General features: G+C 69.2%; 5 protein-coding genes across 5 annotated transcripts; 3 read left to right on the forward strand and 2 right to left on the reverse strand.

Annotated features, from left to right (window-relative positions):
* Positions 1-132: 132 nt before the first annotated feature.
* RHOBADRAFT_53859 (uncharacterized protein) lies at positions 133-2,381 on the forward strand (the record flags this gene model as incomplete). Its single annotated transcript, XM_018417033.1, has 5 exons — positions 133-340; positions 408-824; positions 927-1,768; positions 1,850-1,936; positions 2,056-2,381. 5 exons carry the CDS (start codon positions 133-135, stop codon positions 2,320-2,322), a joined length of 1,821 nt encoding a protein of 606 aa, XP_018270983.1. The 3' UTR covers positions 2,323-2,381.
* A 38-nt stretch (positions 2,382-2,419) lies between these two features.
* Positions 2,420-3,250, reverse strand: RHOBADRAFT_66508 (uncharacterized protein). Its single transcript, XM_018418992.1, has 2 exons — positions 2,941-3,250; positions 2,420-2,835 (listed from the first exon to the last, which is right to left on the reverse strand). Exons 1-2 carry the CDS (start codon positions 3,227-3,229, stop codon positions 2,537-2,539), a joined length of 588 nt encoding a protein of 195 aa, XP_018270984.1. The 5' UTR covers positions 3,230-3,250; the 3' UTR covers positions 2,420-2,536.
* Positions 3,251-9,260: 6,010 nt separating this feature from the next.
* RHOBADRAFT_7242 (uncharacterized protein) lies at positions 9,261-9,410 on the forward strand (the record flags this gene model as incomplete). The annotated part of the gene is made up of 1 exon (XM_018419183.1): positions 9,261-9,410. A coding segment is annotated over one exon (150 nt), but the record flags the coding sequence as incomplete, so codon positions are not given.
* Positions 9,411-10,060: 650 nt separating this feature from the next.
* On the reverse strand, positions 10,061-10,792 carry RHOBADRAFT_44456 (uncharacterized protein; the record flags this gene model as incomplete). Its single annotated transcript, XM_018414411.1, has 3 exons — positions 10,061-10,483; positions 10,550-10,644; positions 10,717-10,792. 3 exons carry the CDS (start codon positions 10,790-10,792, stop codon positions 10,061-10,063), a joined length of 594 nt encoding a protein of 197 aa, XP_018270986.1.
* Positions 10,793-10,901: 109 nt separating this feature from the next.
* Positions 10,902-14,492, forward strand: RHOBADRAFT_44457 (uncharacterized protein; the record flags this gene model as incomplete). The annotated part of the gene is made up of 15 exons (XM_018414412.1): positions 10,902-11,027; positions 11,091-11,243; positions 11,328-11,487; positions 11,555-11,632; positions 11,699-11,769; positions 11,829-12,673; positions 12,756-12,829; positions 12,902-13,077; positions 13,140-13,200; positions 13,273-13,397; positions 13,484-13,781; positions 13,862-13,968; positions 14,032-14,135; positions 14,202-14,306; positions 14,369-14,492. The coding sequence occupies 15 exons, from the start codon at positions 10,902-10,904 to the stop codon at positions 14,490-14,492; spliced, it is 2,607 nt and encodes an 868-aa protein (XP_018270987.1).
* Between the last annotated feature and the right edge of the window lie 641 nt (positions 14,493-15,133).

The following is a 15,133-nucleotide window of genomic DNA, read 5'->3' on the forward strand; positions in this document are numbered from 1 at the left end:
GGTGGGGTGCTCTGGTGGCAGTCGATCGAGGGCAACCAAGAGCGAGCGAGAGGAGGGTGAGGACGAGGAGGAGGTCGACGACGCGACTGCGACGAGGACACGGTCGACCCTCCCTCACACATTGCGCCCGCCATGCTGAGCCTGTGCGGCTGCTCGCGCTCTCGGTCCTATTCGCCCGTGCCCGCCGACCACGACCACCCGCAACCGCGAGGTGCTGCCGCCGCCTGGGAGCTCCTCGCCGTCTCGTCGTCTTCTGGCCGCCCAGTCCACCTCGCCCTGACCCCACAAGGCCTTGCCGTCGTCAAGCAGCGCACAAAGGGCCCGCCCCACTTGCTGCACGGTCCGTCCCCTCCTCTCTCCCTCTCGCCCTTCTCCTCCTCGCTCACCCCCACTTGCTCGCACTGCAGCCTCGTCCACCGCGCACCGCATCATTCCCTACCGCAACCTCGTCGCCGCCACCGCCACCGCAACCGACTCGTCCCCTTCCTCCCCCTCGTCGTCGACCCGCATCTCGCTCTCGGCCCTCGTCCCCTCGGACAAGCGCAAGCCCGACTCGGCCCTCGCCCTCTGGCACCTCGACGCCGCCGTACACGACGTCGGCCGCTCCACCGACCAAGACGCAGGCGCCACGAGCGACGCACAGCACCCGGCCGCCGCAGCTTGGTGCGCAGAAGCCGAGCGGCGAGCGTACGCCGGCGTCGAGCGCCGCCGCAGGCTCCACTGCGTCGTCAACCCGCACGGCGGCAAGGGTACGGCCAAGCGCATCTGGCTCGACTCGGTCAAGCCCGTCTTTGACGCCGCAGGCTGCCCCTACCACGTCTCGTGTGCGTCTTCCCCTTTCGCCTTCGTCCTCGTCCTGCCCTCCCTCCCCCCTCGCCCTCCCTCAACGAGCCAACAGGACCTGACTCGCACTCTTACACTCACAGACACCGGCGCACCTGGAACGCCGACCAACGCGCGCGCGCTCGGCCTCGCGCACGACTCGTCGCAGTACGACGCCCTCGTCTCGCTCTCCGGCGACGGCATCGTGCACGAGCTCCTCAACGGCCTCGCGGCCCAGCCCCACTCGGGCGCACGTGTCCTCCGCGAGACGCCCATCGTCCACGTCCCGTGCGGCAGCGGCAACGCGCTCGCGACGAGCGTGTACGGGCCCGAGCGCGCCACCGACACGCGCTACGCCGCCCTGTGCGCCCTCAAGGGCTCGCCCCTCGCGCTCGACCTGTCGTCCTTCTCGCAGGCGTCGTCGGCGTCGGCGTCGTCGTCCCAGAGCGAGGGCGGGCCCGGGCAGGAGCGCACCTACACGTTCTTGAGCCAGGCGTTCGGGCTCATGGCCGACCTCGACCTCGGGACGGAGCACCTGCGGCGGTGGCTCGGTGACGCGCGCTTCACGTGGGGGTACGTGCAGGGAGCGATCAGGCGCAGGAGGTACCCGTGCACGATCGAGGTCAAGGGCGCGAGGTGGGACAAGGGCGAGTTGGCGCGGCGGCACAACCAGGGGTTGCTGCGGCCGGCGCGAGCGGCGGGCGACGAGGGCGGCGCCGCGTCAAAGACGCACGGCGACGACGACGACATGCCGGCGCCGACGCTGGTCGGGCGGCGCGAGGACGGTCGGGCTCACCGGCGGGTCGACCACCTCCCGGTCGACGGCGACTTTGGGCCGAGCGATGGCGGCGTCGACGGCGACGACGAGCAGTGGCTCACGCTCGACTTGACGACCGAGGGCGTCTTCTTCGCCTACGCCGGCAAGGTCCCGTTCGTGTCCAAGGACGTGAGTCGGCCTCGCTTTCCCTCGTCCTGTCCTCGTCGGACCGGCTCGAGCACCCTTACCGACGTTGCGCTCCACACACAGGTCATGATGTTCCCAGCCGCAGATCCCAACGACGGCCTGCTCGACCTCGTCCTCGTCGCGCCCATGTCGCCTCTCAAGGCGCTCACCGTGCGTCCCACCTTCTCTCCCCTCGCTCTTTCTCTCGACCTCTCGCCCTCTCGCCCTCTCGCTCTCTCGCGCCTCTCGAGAACGGACTAACCTCTCCTCGTGTCCCTTCCTCCCGGCAGGCCATGGACAACGCCTCGACCGGCGGCCTCCTCTCCCTCCCGTCCGTCACCTACTTCAAGTGCTCGGCCTACCGCCTCTCGTTCCCGCCTCCTGCACCCGGCGCCAAGGACGGCTTCATCTCGGTCGACGGCGAGCGCGTGCCGTACCGCGCGTTCGACGTCGAGTGCCACAAGGGGCTCGCGCGCGTCATGGGCTTTGACGGAACGTGGGGAGGGAGGAGCAGGATCGACGGGTTCGACTCGGGCGACGACGTCAAGGCGAGGTAGCTGCGTGCCGCTCGCGCTCTCGAGGAAGGGCTGCAACTATCGTCGCTGGCTCTGCTCTTCCGAGGCGTGACGAGGCGAGAAGGCGACGCGAGCGAGTGAGCGAGACGAGAGATACGAGGAGGGCACAGCGCGAGTTACAGACAGAGAGAGCGAGGGATAGACATGGTGTACAGCTCGACGTCGACGCCGACTGTTCCGCTCCTGCACGAGCCCGTCACTTCTTGCCCTCGCCCTCGCCCTCACCCTCGCCCTCGCCGTCCTTGCGCACCTTCTCGTGATAGTCCGACAGGCCATTCTTGAGCCCCTCGAAGCCCTCGCCACCCATCATCTGGAGCGCCTGGAGCGCCACCTTGGGGTCGACCTCGACGCCGGCGCCGCGCAGGGCCGCCATAAGGCGCTCGGCCGCCGCGCGCAGCTCGGGGTCGCGCGCGAGCTTGAGCATCATCGACATTGACGGCTTGTCGCCCGCTGCGAGGTCGACGCCCGTCTTCTCGCGCGTCACCTTGGCCATGTCTGCGACGCGGCGAGCGAGAGGGTGAGCGGAGGGGACAGAGGATGAGGGACGCGAGCGGCTCGGCCCTCGATGCGCGAGGACAGGACAGGGAAAGAGAGACGCACTTTCAATCGCAGCGATGACTTCTGGGCTCTGCTGTACGCGCTCGAAGAGTGGCGCCGTCTCGAAGAGGTCGTCCGGCGCGTGCTGGGCCGCCGCTGCACTCGACGAGCCGAACCCGCGGACGTGGCTGACCGGATACCGCAGCGAAGGCGTCCATGGTGCCGAGCTGGTGGTGCTCGGCGAGGGGTACCGGGAGGGAGATGATGAGGAGGACGAGGTGGCGTGCGACGCCTGGATGCGCGGCGCTTGGCGGAAGATGGTTGCGCGGAGGGCTCGAGGTGCGGCCTGCATGGTGTACGAGGCTGTTCGAGCTGAAGCCGGGGTGGTGGCGGACAAGGAGCTCGTCGTCGTCGTCGGCAAGACCGGCTTCATCTCCTTCTCGTCGCACCCGTCCGACGGCCCGGCAGACGTGCTCTGCGGGTCAGTACTACGGCAGGCTACAAGCTGCACCCGCGGCGCTGGTCTCGGCGACGTCGGCTCCCTCCTCCACCTTCTCCTCCTCCCCTCACTCTCGGCACGCTTTGCGGCCCTCGCCATCTGCTCGTCCTGCTCCGCGAGGCCAGCCTGTCGCCCCGTCGTACCCAGACGGTCGATCTGCCGAGCTACACGAGACGACGCGAGGCGTGCCCAGCTCCTGCTCGTGCATCGCAGCAACCGCCCTCGACTTGGGCCTCTCGTCCGGCCGCTCGCGTCGCTCGATACGCTCGAATCGCATTCGCTCCCGCGACGCTGCTGAGCTCCCGCTCCTTCGCGCCTTGCTGCGTCCCTCGAGCTGCCGAGGGCCGTCGAGGTTGGCACGTGCCAGGCGAGCGGCGAGGTCCGTCAGGGAGCAGGGCGTCGTCAAACCGTCCGGACAACGGGCGCGGAGGAGCGGCACCGGGACCAAGTTGAGCGGAGCTACAACGCGCTCCTTTCCGCCTCGCCGTTCGCCTCGTCTCGAGCTCAAGGAGGAGAGAGCTGCTAGTTATTTCTCGCTGGTCGACTCGCTTCCCTCCTTCACGTGAGACCCGCTTTACTAGCACGTTCACGCCAGAGCTTCCCTCTCGACCTTCTGCGACTAAGCAAGCTCAAGCGCAACGTTGGCGCCAAAGCAGAGACGAAGCGGAGGTCGGAGCGTGATCGCGTCGCACGATACTGCCACTGGCCCCGCACAGACCAATTTTCTCACCTCGGTCGGGCAAGCTCTTCGTCCGGAAGAGCGGCCGAGTGCGCGCCCCGCTTTCTCGCTCGCGAGCAAGTCAACAGCTGCGACGGCTGGACGGCGACAGCGGCCGGGCGGGAGCGGAAGGCTGTCAAAGCGCGCGAGCGAGCGGCGAGCGCTCGTGCCGCCTCGGTGCCTGTGCGGCCGCTCGACGTCGGGCTGCAGCCTGAAGCGCAGCTTCCGATTGCTCGCGTCGCAGCGCACGAGGCGAGGTCCGCGCACGGTGCGGCCGCCGCGGCGACTTGGCCGACTGTCGCAGCTTTCTCGAGCGAGCGGTCGAGGAGTATCAGCGATTGGCTCAGTTGTAGTGGAGTTTGACAGGCGTACAAGTGGCTTGGCCGCAGGAGAGATTCTCGCGAGGAACAGCAGTGGAGGGGAAGTGCGAGACGCCGCGGCGGGCGGGGAGAAGCCGTGGTTCTTCCTCGCCCGCCCACCGCTCAGAGGACGACGAGCGACCACCCAGCAGCCAGAGCGTGAGTCTCTCCTCCCCTCCACGAGCTGCGCCTGCGCCGCCAGTGCTCACGCGTCGCCGCCTCCCCTTCCGCCCTCCTCCCGCCCTCCGCACAGGTCCTCCGCCTCTCGACAGGCCCCAGCGCGCGAGATTGACGCATGCAAGTACACGGCGCCACCGACGAGCAGCACGTTGTCTTCAGCGACTTCCTCGACGACGCCGCGTTCGACTCGCCGCCTCCCTCATCCCCTTCCTCCTCCGCCGGACCTCTGCCGCCCGCAAAGCGCGTTGTCCCGCCTGCGCCACCGCGTCACCGAGGAACCCGCTCCGCATCCCTCCAGGCGTCTACCCCGACCGCCAGCACCTCGTCTGGCGACTCGCCCGGCGTGTCGTCCGACGCCGTCTCGCCCTTTCCTCCTCCCGAGACGGCCTTGACCTCGGCGTCCACATCGCCCCCGTTCGCGAGCACCGAGTTCGGCCACCTCGCCATGGACAACACGAACAACGCGGGCAAGATGCCCGACGGCCTCGAGCACCTCGCCGCGTCATGGGCCGCCCACCAGCAGGCGCTTCAGCACCACGCCGAGCAGCAGGCCGGCCCCGCCGCCGCCGCCGCCAACCCGTTCGGCATCAACGTCCCCTCGTCGGCCGCCATGGCGACCCCGCTCCCCGTCCCGCTCGGCTCGTCGTTCCCCCACCCGATCCCGCCCTTCCTCGCCGGCGCCGGCGCACCGCCTGCGCCCGGCTCGTCGTACCAGAGCCAGCTCCCCGCCGAGTGGATCCAGGCCGCCAACCTCGCCAACTCGTACGGCGGCGTCATGGCAGGGTCGCCCGCGCTGCCGCTGTCGGGCTTCCCGCAGCTCCAGCCGACGTCGCCGTACGGCCAGGGCCCGTCGACGCCGGGCGCCATGCCCTACCCGCCCATGATGAGCCACCTCGGCCACATGATCGCCAACCCGGCGATGGACCCGAGCCTGCACGCCCTCCAGATGAACCTCGAGGCGCATGCCAGGACGGCGGCGTCGCTCGCCGGCTCGGTGCCCGGCTCGCCCGCGCCGTACGATCTGTCGCAGCACCCCCAGCAGCCGCACCTTGCGGCGGCACTGCCGACGCCGAGCGGCGCGTCGAGCGCGCCGCACTCGCGCACGCCGACCGGGCAAGGTCGCTCGTCGGCGCCAAGCCGGCGTTCCTCGCAGCACAAGGCGGCGCGCAAAGCCGGCGGCGCCGCTACGCCTAAGGGCTCGGCCGGCGTCGACTCGCTCCACCAACGAGCGTTGACGAACGCGAGCCAGAGCCAGCACAACTCGCCGCTCGCCTCGCCCGGCCTACCTCCACTCGCGCAAGACTTTGCGACGTCGTCCTCGTCCGCCGCATGGTCCGGCGCACCCGCATCGGCTTCGGCAACGACGTTCCAGCGTCCCTATCCTCCCCTACCTCCTGCGCGCGGCGACACCGCTTCGGCGCCGTCGTCGCACCCCTCGAGCGCGCTCACCTCGCCGATCAACGCGTCCCAGCCCGCGTTCCCCAGCCCCGACAACCCTTCCCTCGCCAACCTGTCCCTGTACACGCCGTCTTCTTCGACGACCGCGTCTCGCGAGCAGTCGCCGAGGGCGTCCGGCCCTGTCGTCGACTACGACTTCTCCTCCCTCGAGCAGGACCTCGACCGGTTCTCGTCGCTCGGCGGCTTTGCCTCGGCCGCCGCCGCGGCGATGGCGTCGGTCGGCCCGTCGCATGGTGCGGGCGGGCACTACGGCGCGCCAGGCGGGCAGGGCAAACAGGGCAGCGGCAGCGGCAGCAGGCCGTCCGACGCGTACGGCGTCGGCGGCTACGGCGGGTCGTCGACGCCGCGCATCGCGCCCGACTCGCTCCCGAGCCCCCAGCTCGTCAACGACGTGCTCGGCGAGAGCCTGTTCTCGCCGCCGTTCGCGTCGGGCGGCGGCGGCGGCGGGCCCAACCGCTCGAGCCCCGCCGCGAGCGGGAGCTACGGTACGGGCAGCGCAGGCGCGTCTCCCGCAGGCGGGAGCGCCAACGGCGTGTCGGCATCGGCGGCAGGGCCTGCGGTGAGCGCGGGCCCCGGGTCGGTCGGGAGCCGCACAGGCGCCTCCCCCTCGGCGCTCTTCTTCACCGGCTCGCCGCTCGCCGACTCGCAGCCGTCGCCCGCCGGGTCCACCATCATCGACGAGGAGAGCGCCGAGGTCCTGAGCCGCAAGGACCCGATCGCCGCCCAGGTCTGGCGCATGTTCCACAAGGCCAATAACACGATGCCCAACGGCGCGCGCATGGAGAACCTCACGTGGCGCCTCATGAGCATGACGCTCAAGAAGCGCCGCGAGGACTCGGCGGCGGCGAGCGCGAGCGCGTCGGCCAGTGCGGCGCCGAGCCCGCCGACCGACGCGAGCCTGCAGCGCGCGATGGAGGCGGCGCTCGAGGAGCAGCGCGAGGAGACCGAGGCGCGCGAGGAGGGCCGCGACACGGTGCAGCCGCTCGCGAGCGGGAGGGCGGCGGGGGCGAGCGGTGGCGGCGGTCGCGGCGGTCGCGGCGGGCGCGAGCGGAGCAACAGCGGGGCGAGGAGGGAGCCCGAGTCGGCGCAGGCCGACGAGCCGGCCGAGGAGGAGCGTGGGCGCAGGAGACGCACCAAGAGCGGCGGTAACCAGGGCAAGAGCGCGAGCACGACGCCCGAGGCCGAGCAGGACGAGTGCGTCCCCTCCCTCGTCCCCCTTTTCGTTCGCGTTCCCTGTCTTGACCTTCTTCTTCTCCTCCTCGCAGCGCGTCGATGGACTGGCGCGCCATGAGCAAGTCGCGCTCGCGTTCGCGTGCGCCCGACATGATGGACTGGCGCGCTCAGTCCCGCTCGAGGTCGCGCGCGCCCGACTTCCGGGTCTCGGTCGCGCCACCCGCCATCGACGCGACGCCCGCGACGGCCAACTTCTCGCGCTTCTTCAACGACTCGGGCCTGCCGTCGCCCGTGCGCGAGGTCCCGAGCGAGGCGCCGAGCCCGAGCGAGATGCCGCCGCCGCCGGTCCCGACATCCGCCTCGTCGGCCTACCACGTGCCGCCCACCTCGACAGCCCCGGCGCCGCTCGTCATCCCGACCCTGCACGACAACTCTGCCGAGCTCGCCGAGCTCGCGACGTCGCTCGGCCTCTCGCCGCAGGACCAGGCGCAGCTCTTCGGCTCGGCGTCGGCGCGCCTCGACGGGCACAGCCTGCTCGACCTGCCGTCGCCAGGCGGCATGGCGTCGCCCCTTCCCCTCCACTCGGGCCTCAGCTCGTCCCTCCACTCGTCCCTCACGTCGCCCGTCGCCACCTCGCCCGCCCAGGCGTTCGCGTTCGGCGCGCAGAGCCCAGACGGCACCGGGCCCGACCCGAACCTCGCCGCCATCGAGAGCACGCTCAACCAGCTCATCAGCCTCCAGTCGATCGCGTCGCCCACGTCGTCGTCGTACGCGTCGACGCCGGCCCAGGCCAAGTCGCCGCTCTCGACGTCGTACCCGGCCAACTCGTCGAGCAGCGGCGAGCAGACGCCGCACTCGTCGGCCCACCACAGCCGACAGGCGAGCGCGTCGTCCAGTACCACCAACGTCGCCGCCAAGGGCTCGCAGGCTCAGCAGCACCTGCAGCAGTTCATCTCGGTGCGTCGCCGCTCTCTCGCCTAGCCTCTCCTCTCCTCTCCTCTCCTCTCCTCTCCTCTCCTCTCCTCTCCTCTCCTCTCCTCTCCACGTGCACCCTATTGACATTCCTCGACACTCGCAGGGCCGCAAGGGTACCAGCTCGACGGGCCTGTCAAGCTCGGCGTCGTCGTCGCGCCGCGTGTCGTCGTCGTCGAGCCCGTACCTCAACGCGACGACGCTCGCCCAGCCCTCTCGGCCCTTCTCGTTCGGCGCCGCCGCGAGCGTCGCAGCTGCAGCTGCGTCGAGTACGTCGTCGTCGTCGGCGTCGGGCCTGAGCCTCGCTCGTCCTTCCCGCACCGGGTCGTCGAGCGGCTCGCAGCCGCAGACGCCCTACGCCGAGCACTCGACGGCCCCCTTCTTCTCGGGCTCGGCGCCGGCTCAGCCCTCGGCCCTCGTCGGGTCGCCCAACCCGCCCCTGTTCGGCTCGAGCACCGACACGACCCACCTCCTGTACGACTACTTCCACGCCCAGAACAACCCGAGCCCGTACATGCCGTCGCCGTACCTCGGCCAGCAGCCGCTCGAGACGTTCGGCTCGGCGCCGACGAGCGTCGACCCGTCGCAGCTGCTCAACCACAGCGCCGTCGGGTCGCCGTACGGCTCGCCCGGCTCATCGGCGTGGGGCATCAGCCCGCGCTCGCTCGAGTCGCCCGCCAACGGCGCCCTGTCGGCCTCGCCCGACAACCACAAGGGCCCGACGGGCAGGTCGAGGCGTCCGGGCGCCGCGCGCGCCAACAGCGCCGGGTCGGTCCAGACGAGCAAGTCGGCGCCAGTCACGCGCGTCCACTCGCGGTCCAACACGATCTCGCTACCGTCGACGATCGAGGAGGGCAAGCCCCTGCACGTCGCGCCCGCCGTCGGCGGCGGGCAGGACGAGGACGACGCGGCCGACCTCGCAGTCGACGGCGGCGCAGCGCCGCCTCCTCCGGCATCGTCGTCGTCGACCAAGGGCCTCGCCGCCGGCGCCAAGAAGGTCGAGGCCGACGGCAGCCCGACGAGGTGCCTCAACTGCGGGACGACCAACACGCCGCTGTGGCGCCGCGACGGCGAGGGTCGGCCTCTGTGCAACGCCTGCGGCCTGTTCCGCAACCTGCACGGCGTCGACCGACCGGCCAACCTCAACACGGGCGTCATCAAGAAGCGCAACCGCAACCGCGGCCCCAAGGACCCGAACGCGTCGGGCAAGAAGGCGGGCGGTCGAGCCGCCGCGAGGAGGAACAGCGCGGCCAACAGCGAGGGCGGCGCGGCGGGAGCAGGAGGAGCTGCGGGCGCGTCCTCGTCGCACAGTCGCAAGGAGCGGGCAGGCGCCAACGCGCCGTACCCGAACGCGGCGGCCAGGGCGGCGCAGCAGGAGGAGTGAGCGGCACCCGGCGCGCTCTCGACGGGGCCGTGCGCGAGGACACTAGACGAGCCTCTCTGCCTCCCTCTCGCGCCGGCCGGATACCGTCCCCGTCTTTCCCTCTCTATCTCTCCCCCCCACCGCAGCAGCTCGCATAGACCTCCTCCCTCTTCCTCTCGCTCTCGTCGTGTCGTCCCTGGTTGTACCTGCCCTCCTCTTGTCTGTCCTGTCCCTGCCGTCGCTCTCGCATCACCTACAGCCTAGTCAAGTGCAATATTTCTCTCATTCTCATTCGACTGCTCGTGCCCGTCGAGAAGAGAAAGAGCTCTTGGTTGACGGTCAACGGCTCTCGAGGAGGAGCCGTTCTCGCACGCTCGCACGGGACAGCAGGACATGCAGGGTACGTAGGGCTACAACAGACGAGAGAGGTACTGCGAGAGAAAGAAGCGTGCCCGCCGCCCTCAGGCCTTCTGCTTGCCCTTGGCCTTGGCCGCTTTGGCCTTGCCGTCGCCTCCTGCGCCCGAGCCCGACCCGCCGCCAACTGCCGCCCCGCCGCCTCCTCCACCTGGGAGCGTCAGGCCGCCGCTCGTGCCCGCCGGACCCTTCTTGGTCGCCGCTGCGCCCGCTGCGAGGGCCGCGCCGCTCGAGCCGTTGACGATGCCGACGCCGGCGGCAACGTCGGCCTTGGCGGCGGCGATGTCGTCCTCGTCGGCGTACTCGTCGAACGTGTTGTCGAAGCCTCGACGGGCGCGCGTGATCTCCTCCTGCATGAAGAGGAGCTCGTCGAGGCGGGCGAGCTTCTTGGGGTCGCGGCGCAGGGCGAAGCGGAAGTCCTCGACCTTGACCTTGCCACGGTTGGTCGAAATCATGTGCGCTTGCTGGCACTGCGGCGGGTACGACAGAGTCAGCTTGCGCAGGCGAGGGTGCGAGGGAGAGAGAGCGGGGCGCACAAGGTCCGAGATGTGCTCGACGACGAGCTCCTCCATGAGGGCGATCGTGTCGGGTGCCGGGTTGTCGTCGCCGAAGCCGTACATCATGGCGCCCACTGTCGCAAGGGGGGCAGGGGCGAGTAAGCGGGTGAGAGGACGGCGGGGGAGATGAAGAGGGCGAGACGCACAGTCCTTGGCAAACAGGCCCTTTTTGGCCACCTTGCGCTGGGTGGGAGCTTTTGGTGGTGGCTGAGGTGCCGACATGGCTGCGCTCGACCCTGCCCAGGTGGGTGTGAGTTGAGGAGGCGATGAGAGAGAGAGGCCGCGAGAGGTTCATGCTCGTCTCGTCGCCGCACTCGCTTGCTGAGCTCTGATGGGACGAGTCGAGCAGCGCTACATCTCGGCTGCAGCCTCGCGCAACCACGCCTCGGCCGCCCGCCCTCAAGACGGCCTCGTCGCCTTCGCCAGCGGCCATCTCGTCGCCCTCTGGCAATCCGCCGTCCGTCCTCTCTCTCCCTCTCTTGCCTGCCTGAGCCGAGCTGAACACCTCCACACGCACCAGGACGAGCGATCTGCCGGGGTCACGCGCACGCTCGCAGGACACGGTGCCGACGTCGCCTCGCTCGCCTTTGCCCAGTCGGCTCAAGCCAGCGACTGCTTCGTGTCGGGCGACGCAAAGGGCGACGTGCGCATCTGGACTCAGCTCGATCGACAGGTGCGCCCACGTCCTCGCACTCTCGGAGCCGGCGAGGGCAAGCTCACGTCGTCCTCCTCGTCTGCCTCCCTTTCCCTCGCGCAGTGGACGACCCTCGCCGTTCTTCCCGCAGCGCACTCTGGCTCGGTGTCTGCTGTCGAGGCGGTCGAGATCCTGCGCGATGGCGGCGAGAAGGAGTACCTCGTCCTGACCGGCGGGTCGGACGGCGTCGTCAAGGTTTGGACCGTGTCGCTCGAGGGCAAAGGTGCACCCACTCTCACTCTCTCTACGTCCTTTTACCGTCGTAAGTTACTGACACTGCCGGCCCACAGCTTCTCTTGCGCAGACGATCTCGCTCAAGGGCAAGATTCCGCTCGCGCTCGCCTTGACCAACCTGCCGTCCTCGTCAAGTGCGTCCCTTTACCTTATACCTCGCAACGAGGGCATCATCTCTGACTCGAGTGTTGCTCCCATAGGCTTTCTTCTCGCTGTCGGCGGAACCGAGGCCCGCGTGCAGCTGTACACGAGCTCTCAGCAAAACCTCGAGGTACGCTCACTCTCCCTCGGTCGCAGTCCAAGACACGCCTGACCGGCCGCCCGTCACAGTTCCGCAAGTCGCTGTCGCTCGAGGGCCACGCCGACTGGGTCCGCTGCCTGTCGTTCACCACGCCGATCCCGCCCTCTGCCGACTCGACCGCGTCCACGTCGACCGCGTACGACATCGCGCCCGGCGAGGTCCTCCTCGCGTCGGGCTCGCAGGACAACTACATCCGCCTGTGGCGCATCAGCCGTCGGAGCACGACCGTCGCCGAGAGCGCACCCGCACACGCCGCCGCCGCGTCCGGGCTTGACGCCCTCGAGGAGGCGCTCGCCGCCGTCGATGACGGCGAGCTGCGCGTCAAGGCGCACGACTTTACCGTCGCAGGCGACGGCGAGTTCAGCTGCGCGAGCGAGGCCGTTCTGCTCGGGCACGACGCCTGGGTCACGGCGCTCAACTGGGCGCCCTCGTCCACGTCATCCACCTCGTCGCTCCGCCTCCTGTCCGCCTCGGCCGACCGCTCCCTCATCCTGTGGAACCCCGTCGCTTCTGGGCCTTCCCTATCCTCTTCTACCGCCGCACCCACACCCGCACCCGCTCCCTCGACCTCGAGCTCGAGCCCGTCCATCTGGTCCTCGACCCATCGCTTCGGCGAGTTCACCTCGTCGACCAACCTCGGCTTCTTCGGCGCCCTGTGGGGGCTCGACGCGCGCACGGTGCTCGCGAGCGGGTGGGGCGGCAGCTGGCACGTGTGGAGGTGCGGCGGCGCCGGCGGCGGTTCGGCGGGAGCGGGTCAGGAGGACGAGGAAGGCGACGACGGCGAGTGGGTGCCGCAGGTGGCGGTCAGTGGGCATCATGGGAGCGTCAAGCAGGTCGTCTGGGAGGGCGAGGGCCAATACTTGCTCAGCGCGAGGTGCGTCCGGCTCTCGAGCTCGTCGTCGTCCGTCCCCCTCTCACGATGAGCACTTCCTGACCGACTTTGTCGACGCGTACAGCTCCGACATGTCTGCTCGGCTACATGCACCTTGGCGGCGACAGATCAAGAACGAGCCTGTCGAGACTTGGCACGGTGCGTCCCGCACGGACCTCTCCTCCTCTCCTCTCCCCTCGCCCGATTGACTGACACTCCGACACCCTGCAGAGCTCGGTCGGCCGCAGATCCACGGCTATCCGCTCGCCTCGGTCGCCTTCACGTCGCCCAACAAGCGCCTGCAGTTCGTGAGCGGCGCCGACGAGAAGATTGTGCGCGTGTTCGACGCGCCGAAAACGTGGGTCCAGACGTTGCGGGCGCTCTCGGGCGTCGACGTCGGTGACGAGGTGCGCTCTCTTTCTCTGTGTCAGTCGCACAGAAGCCGTACTGACTCGGCGCCTTGTCGCAGGAGTCGCGGCCGATGGCGGCCAACGTACCACCGCTCGGGCTCTCGAACCGGGCGATCGCCAGTGCGTCCCCTCCTCCTCTCTCTCCTCCTCGAGCATACTCTCGAGCCAGTCTGACTCGCTCTGCAGCCCCAGCCGAGGCCGACAACCTCGCTCCCGCCTCGAACGACCCGTTCGACGCCGTCACGCCCGTCAACTTTACCGTGTCCGAGCAACCGCCACTCGAGGAGCAACTTCTCGGCTCGCTGCTGTGGCCCGAGGTGCGTCGCTCTCGTACATCTTGGCGCCCAGGTGTCCATCAGGCGGTCACTGACAGATCCTCTTCGCCCCGCCCCCTCGTCTGCAGGTCGAGAAGCTCTACGGCCACGCCTTCGAGCTCGTCGCCGTCGCATCTGCCCACTCGGCGCCGCTCATAGCGACCGCCTGCAAGGCGACAGCACCCGAGCACGCCGTCGTGCGCCTGTACAACACCGACTCGTGGCAGCCCGTCGGGACCGTTCTCGACGGCCATTCCCTCACCATCACCAAGCTTGTCTTCAGCCCGAGCTCGACCGGCGACAAGAGCGAGGTCGACAGGTGGCTGTTGAGCGTGAGCAGGGACCGGTCGTGGCGGCTGTACGAGCGAGGTGAGGGCGAGGGTCAAGGTGCGCTTTCTCTCTCTCTGGGTCTCTCTCTCTCTCCGACGACTTCCTCGTTCATCGCCCTGACTCGATTCATCCAGCAGGCGAGTACCGGCCGTGCGCAGCCGTCAAGTCGCACGCCCGCATCATCTGGGACGCGGCATGGGCGAGCGACGCGAGCTTCTTTGCGACCGCCTCGAGGGACAAGACGGTGCGTCCTGCTCCCGTCCTGGACCTGTTCATCGTCAAGAAACTGACTCGGATCCCTCTGCAGGTCAAGGTCTGGGCGCAGGAGGGCGCGAGCTGGACGAGCGTCGCGACGCTCAAGTTCGAGGACGCGTGCACCTCGGTCGCGGCGAGCTTTGACGAGGACAAGCGGTCCGTCCTGCCTCTCACCCTCGTCTGTCGCACCTCGTTCGGCTTCATTGACGATTCGCCTCGCAGGATGCACGTCCTCGCCGTCGGCCTCGAGAGCGGCGAGATCCACCTCTTCACCGCCACGCCCGACTCGCTCTCGAGCTGGACGCCGCTCGCCAAGCTCACCTCGAGGTGCGTCCCATCTCTCTCATTCCGTCCACTGCAGCGTAGTCCTGACGGCCCTGTACCTGCAGCGTCGCCCACGTCCTCGCAGTCACCACGCTCGCCTTCTGCCCTCGCCGCCCTTCCTCCTCGATGCTGCGACTCGCGAGCGGGTCAGACGACCACTCGGTCCGCATCTTCGACGTCGAGCTGTAGCTATGAAGATCTGCAAGCCGATGAATGAGCGTCGTCCGCGAAGTGCGAGAGCTTTTGCGAGTCAAACGAGGAGAGATGTGAGAGGAGCTCTTCCTGCCGGCTCATCCTCTCTCGAGCTCTCTCTGTCAGTGTGTCCGAGAGAGTGTTCGAGCGCGTCTCGGGTCGGAGAAAGCGCGCCGGCGCCTGTTGGCAAAGCCGACCTTGTCGACCTTCTCAACTTGCTCCGCAAGCTCACGCGCGCTTTCCCTTCTCACTTCTCGATTCGACAGAGTCTCGCGCAGCATTGAGAGGGTCCGATACAGACCAATGAAGCCAGAGTCGAGCCGAACTCTGCACTCTCGCCCGGCTCGCCGCTCGTGCCTGCGACGCTCAGGCCACCTTCCGCAGCTTGAGAAGGTCGACAAGCCTCCTGCCGCCGCCGACGAGTGCTCTACGGCGAGTCTTTCTGCGACCTTCACATTGCGCGTTCATGCTCTCTGCCTGGCCGCCTCGCAGCAGAGAGAACAGCTGTCGAGAAGCCACGCGAGGACGTGGCAAGAGCGAGCAAGCCGGCGTCGACGAACGAGGTGGAAATGGCAGTACGGCAGACATACGGGAAGGGGGGGTGGGGGAGGGAGTAGTACACAGAGATAGAGAGTGGA

This window comes from Rhodotorula graminis, assembly GCF_001329695.1.
Source record: "Rhodotorula graminis WP1 unplaced genomic scaffold RHOBAscaffold_7, whole genome shotgun sequence".
Classification (NCBI taxonomy): Eukaryota; Fungi; Basidiomycota; class Microbotryomycetes; order Sporidiobolales; family Sporidiobolaceae; genus Rhodotorula; species Rhodotorula graminis.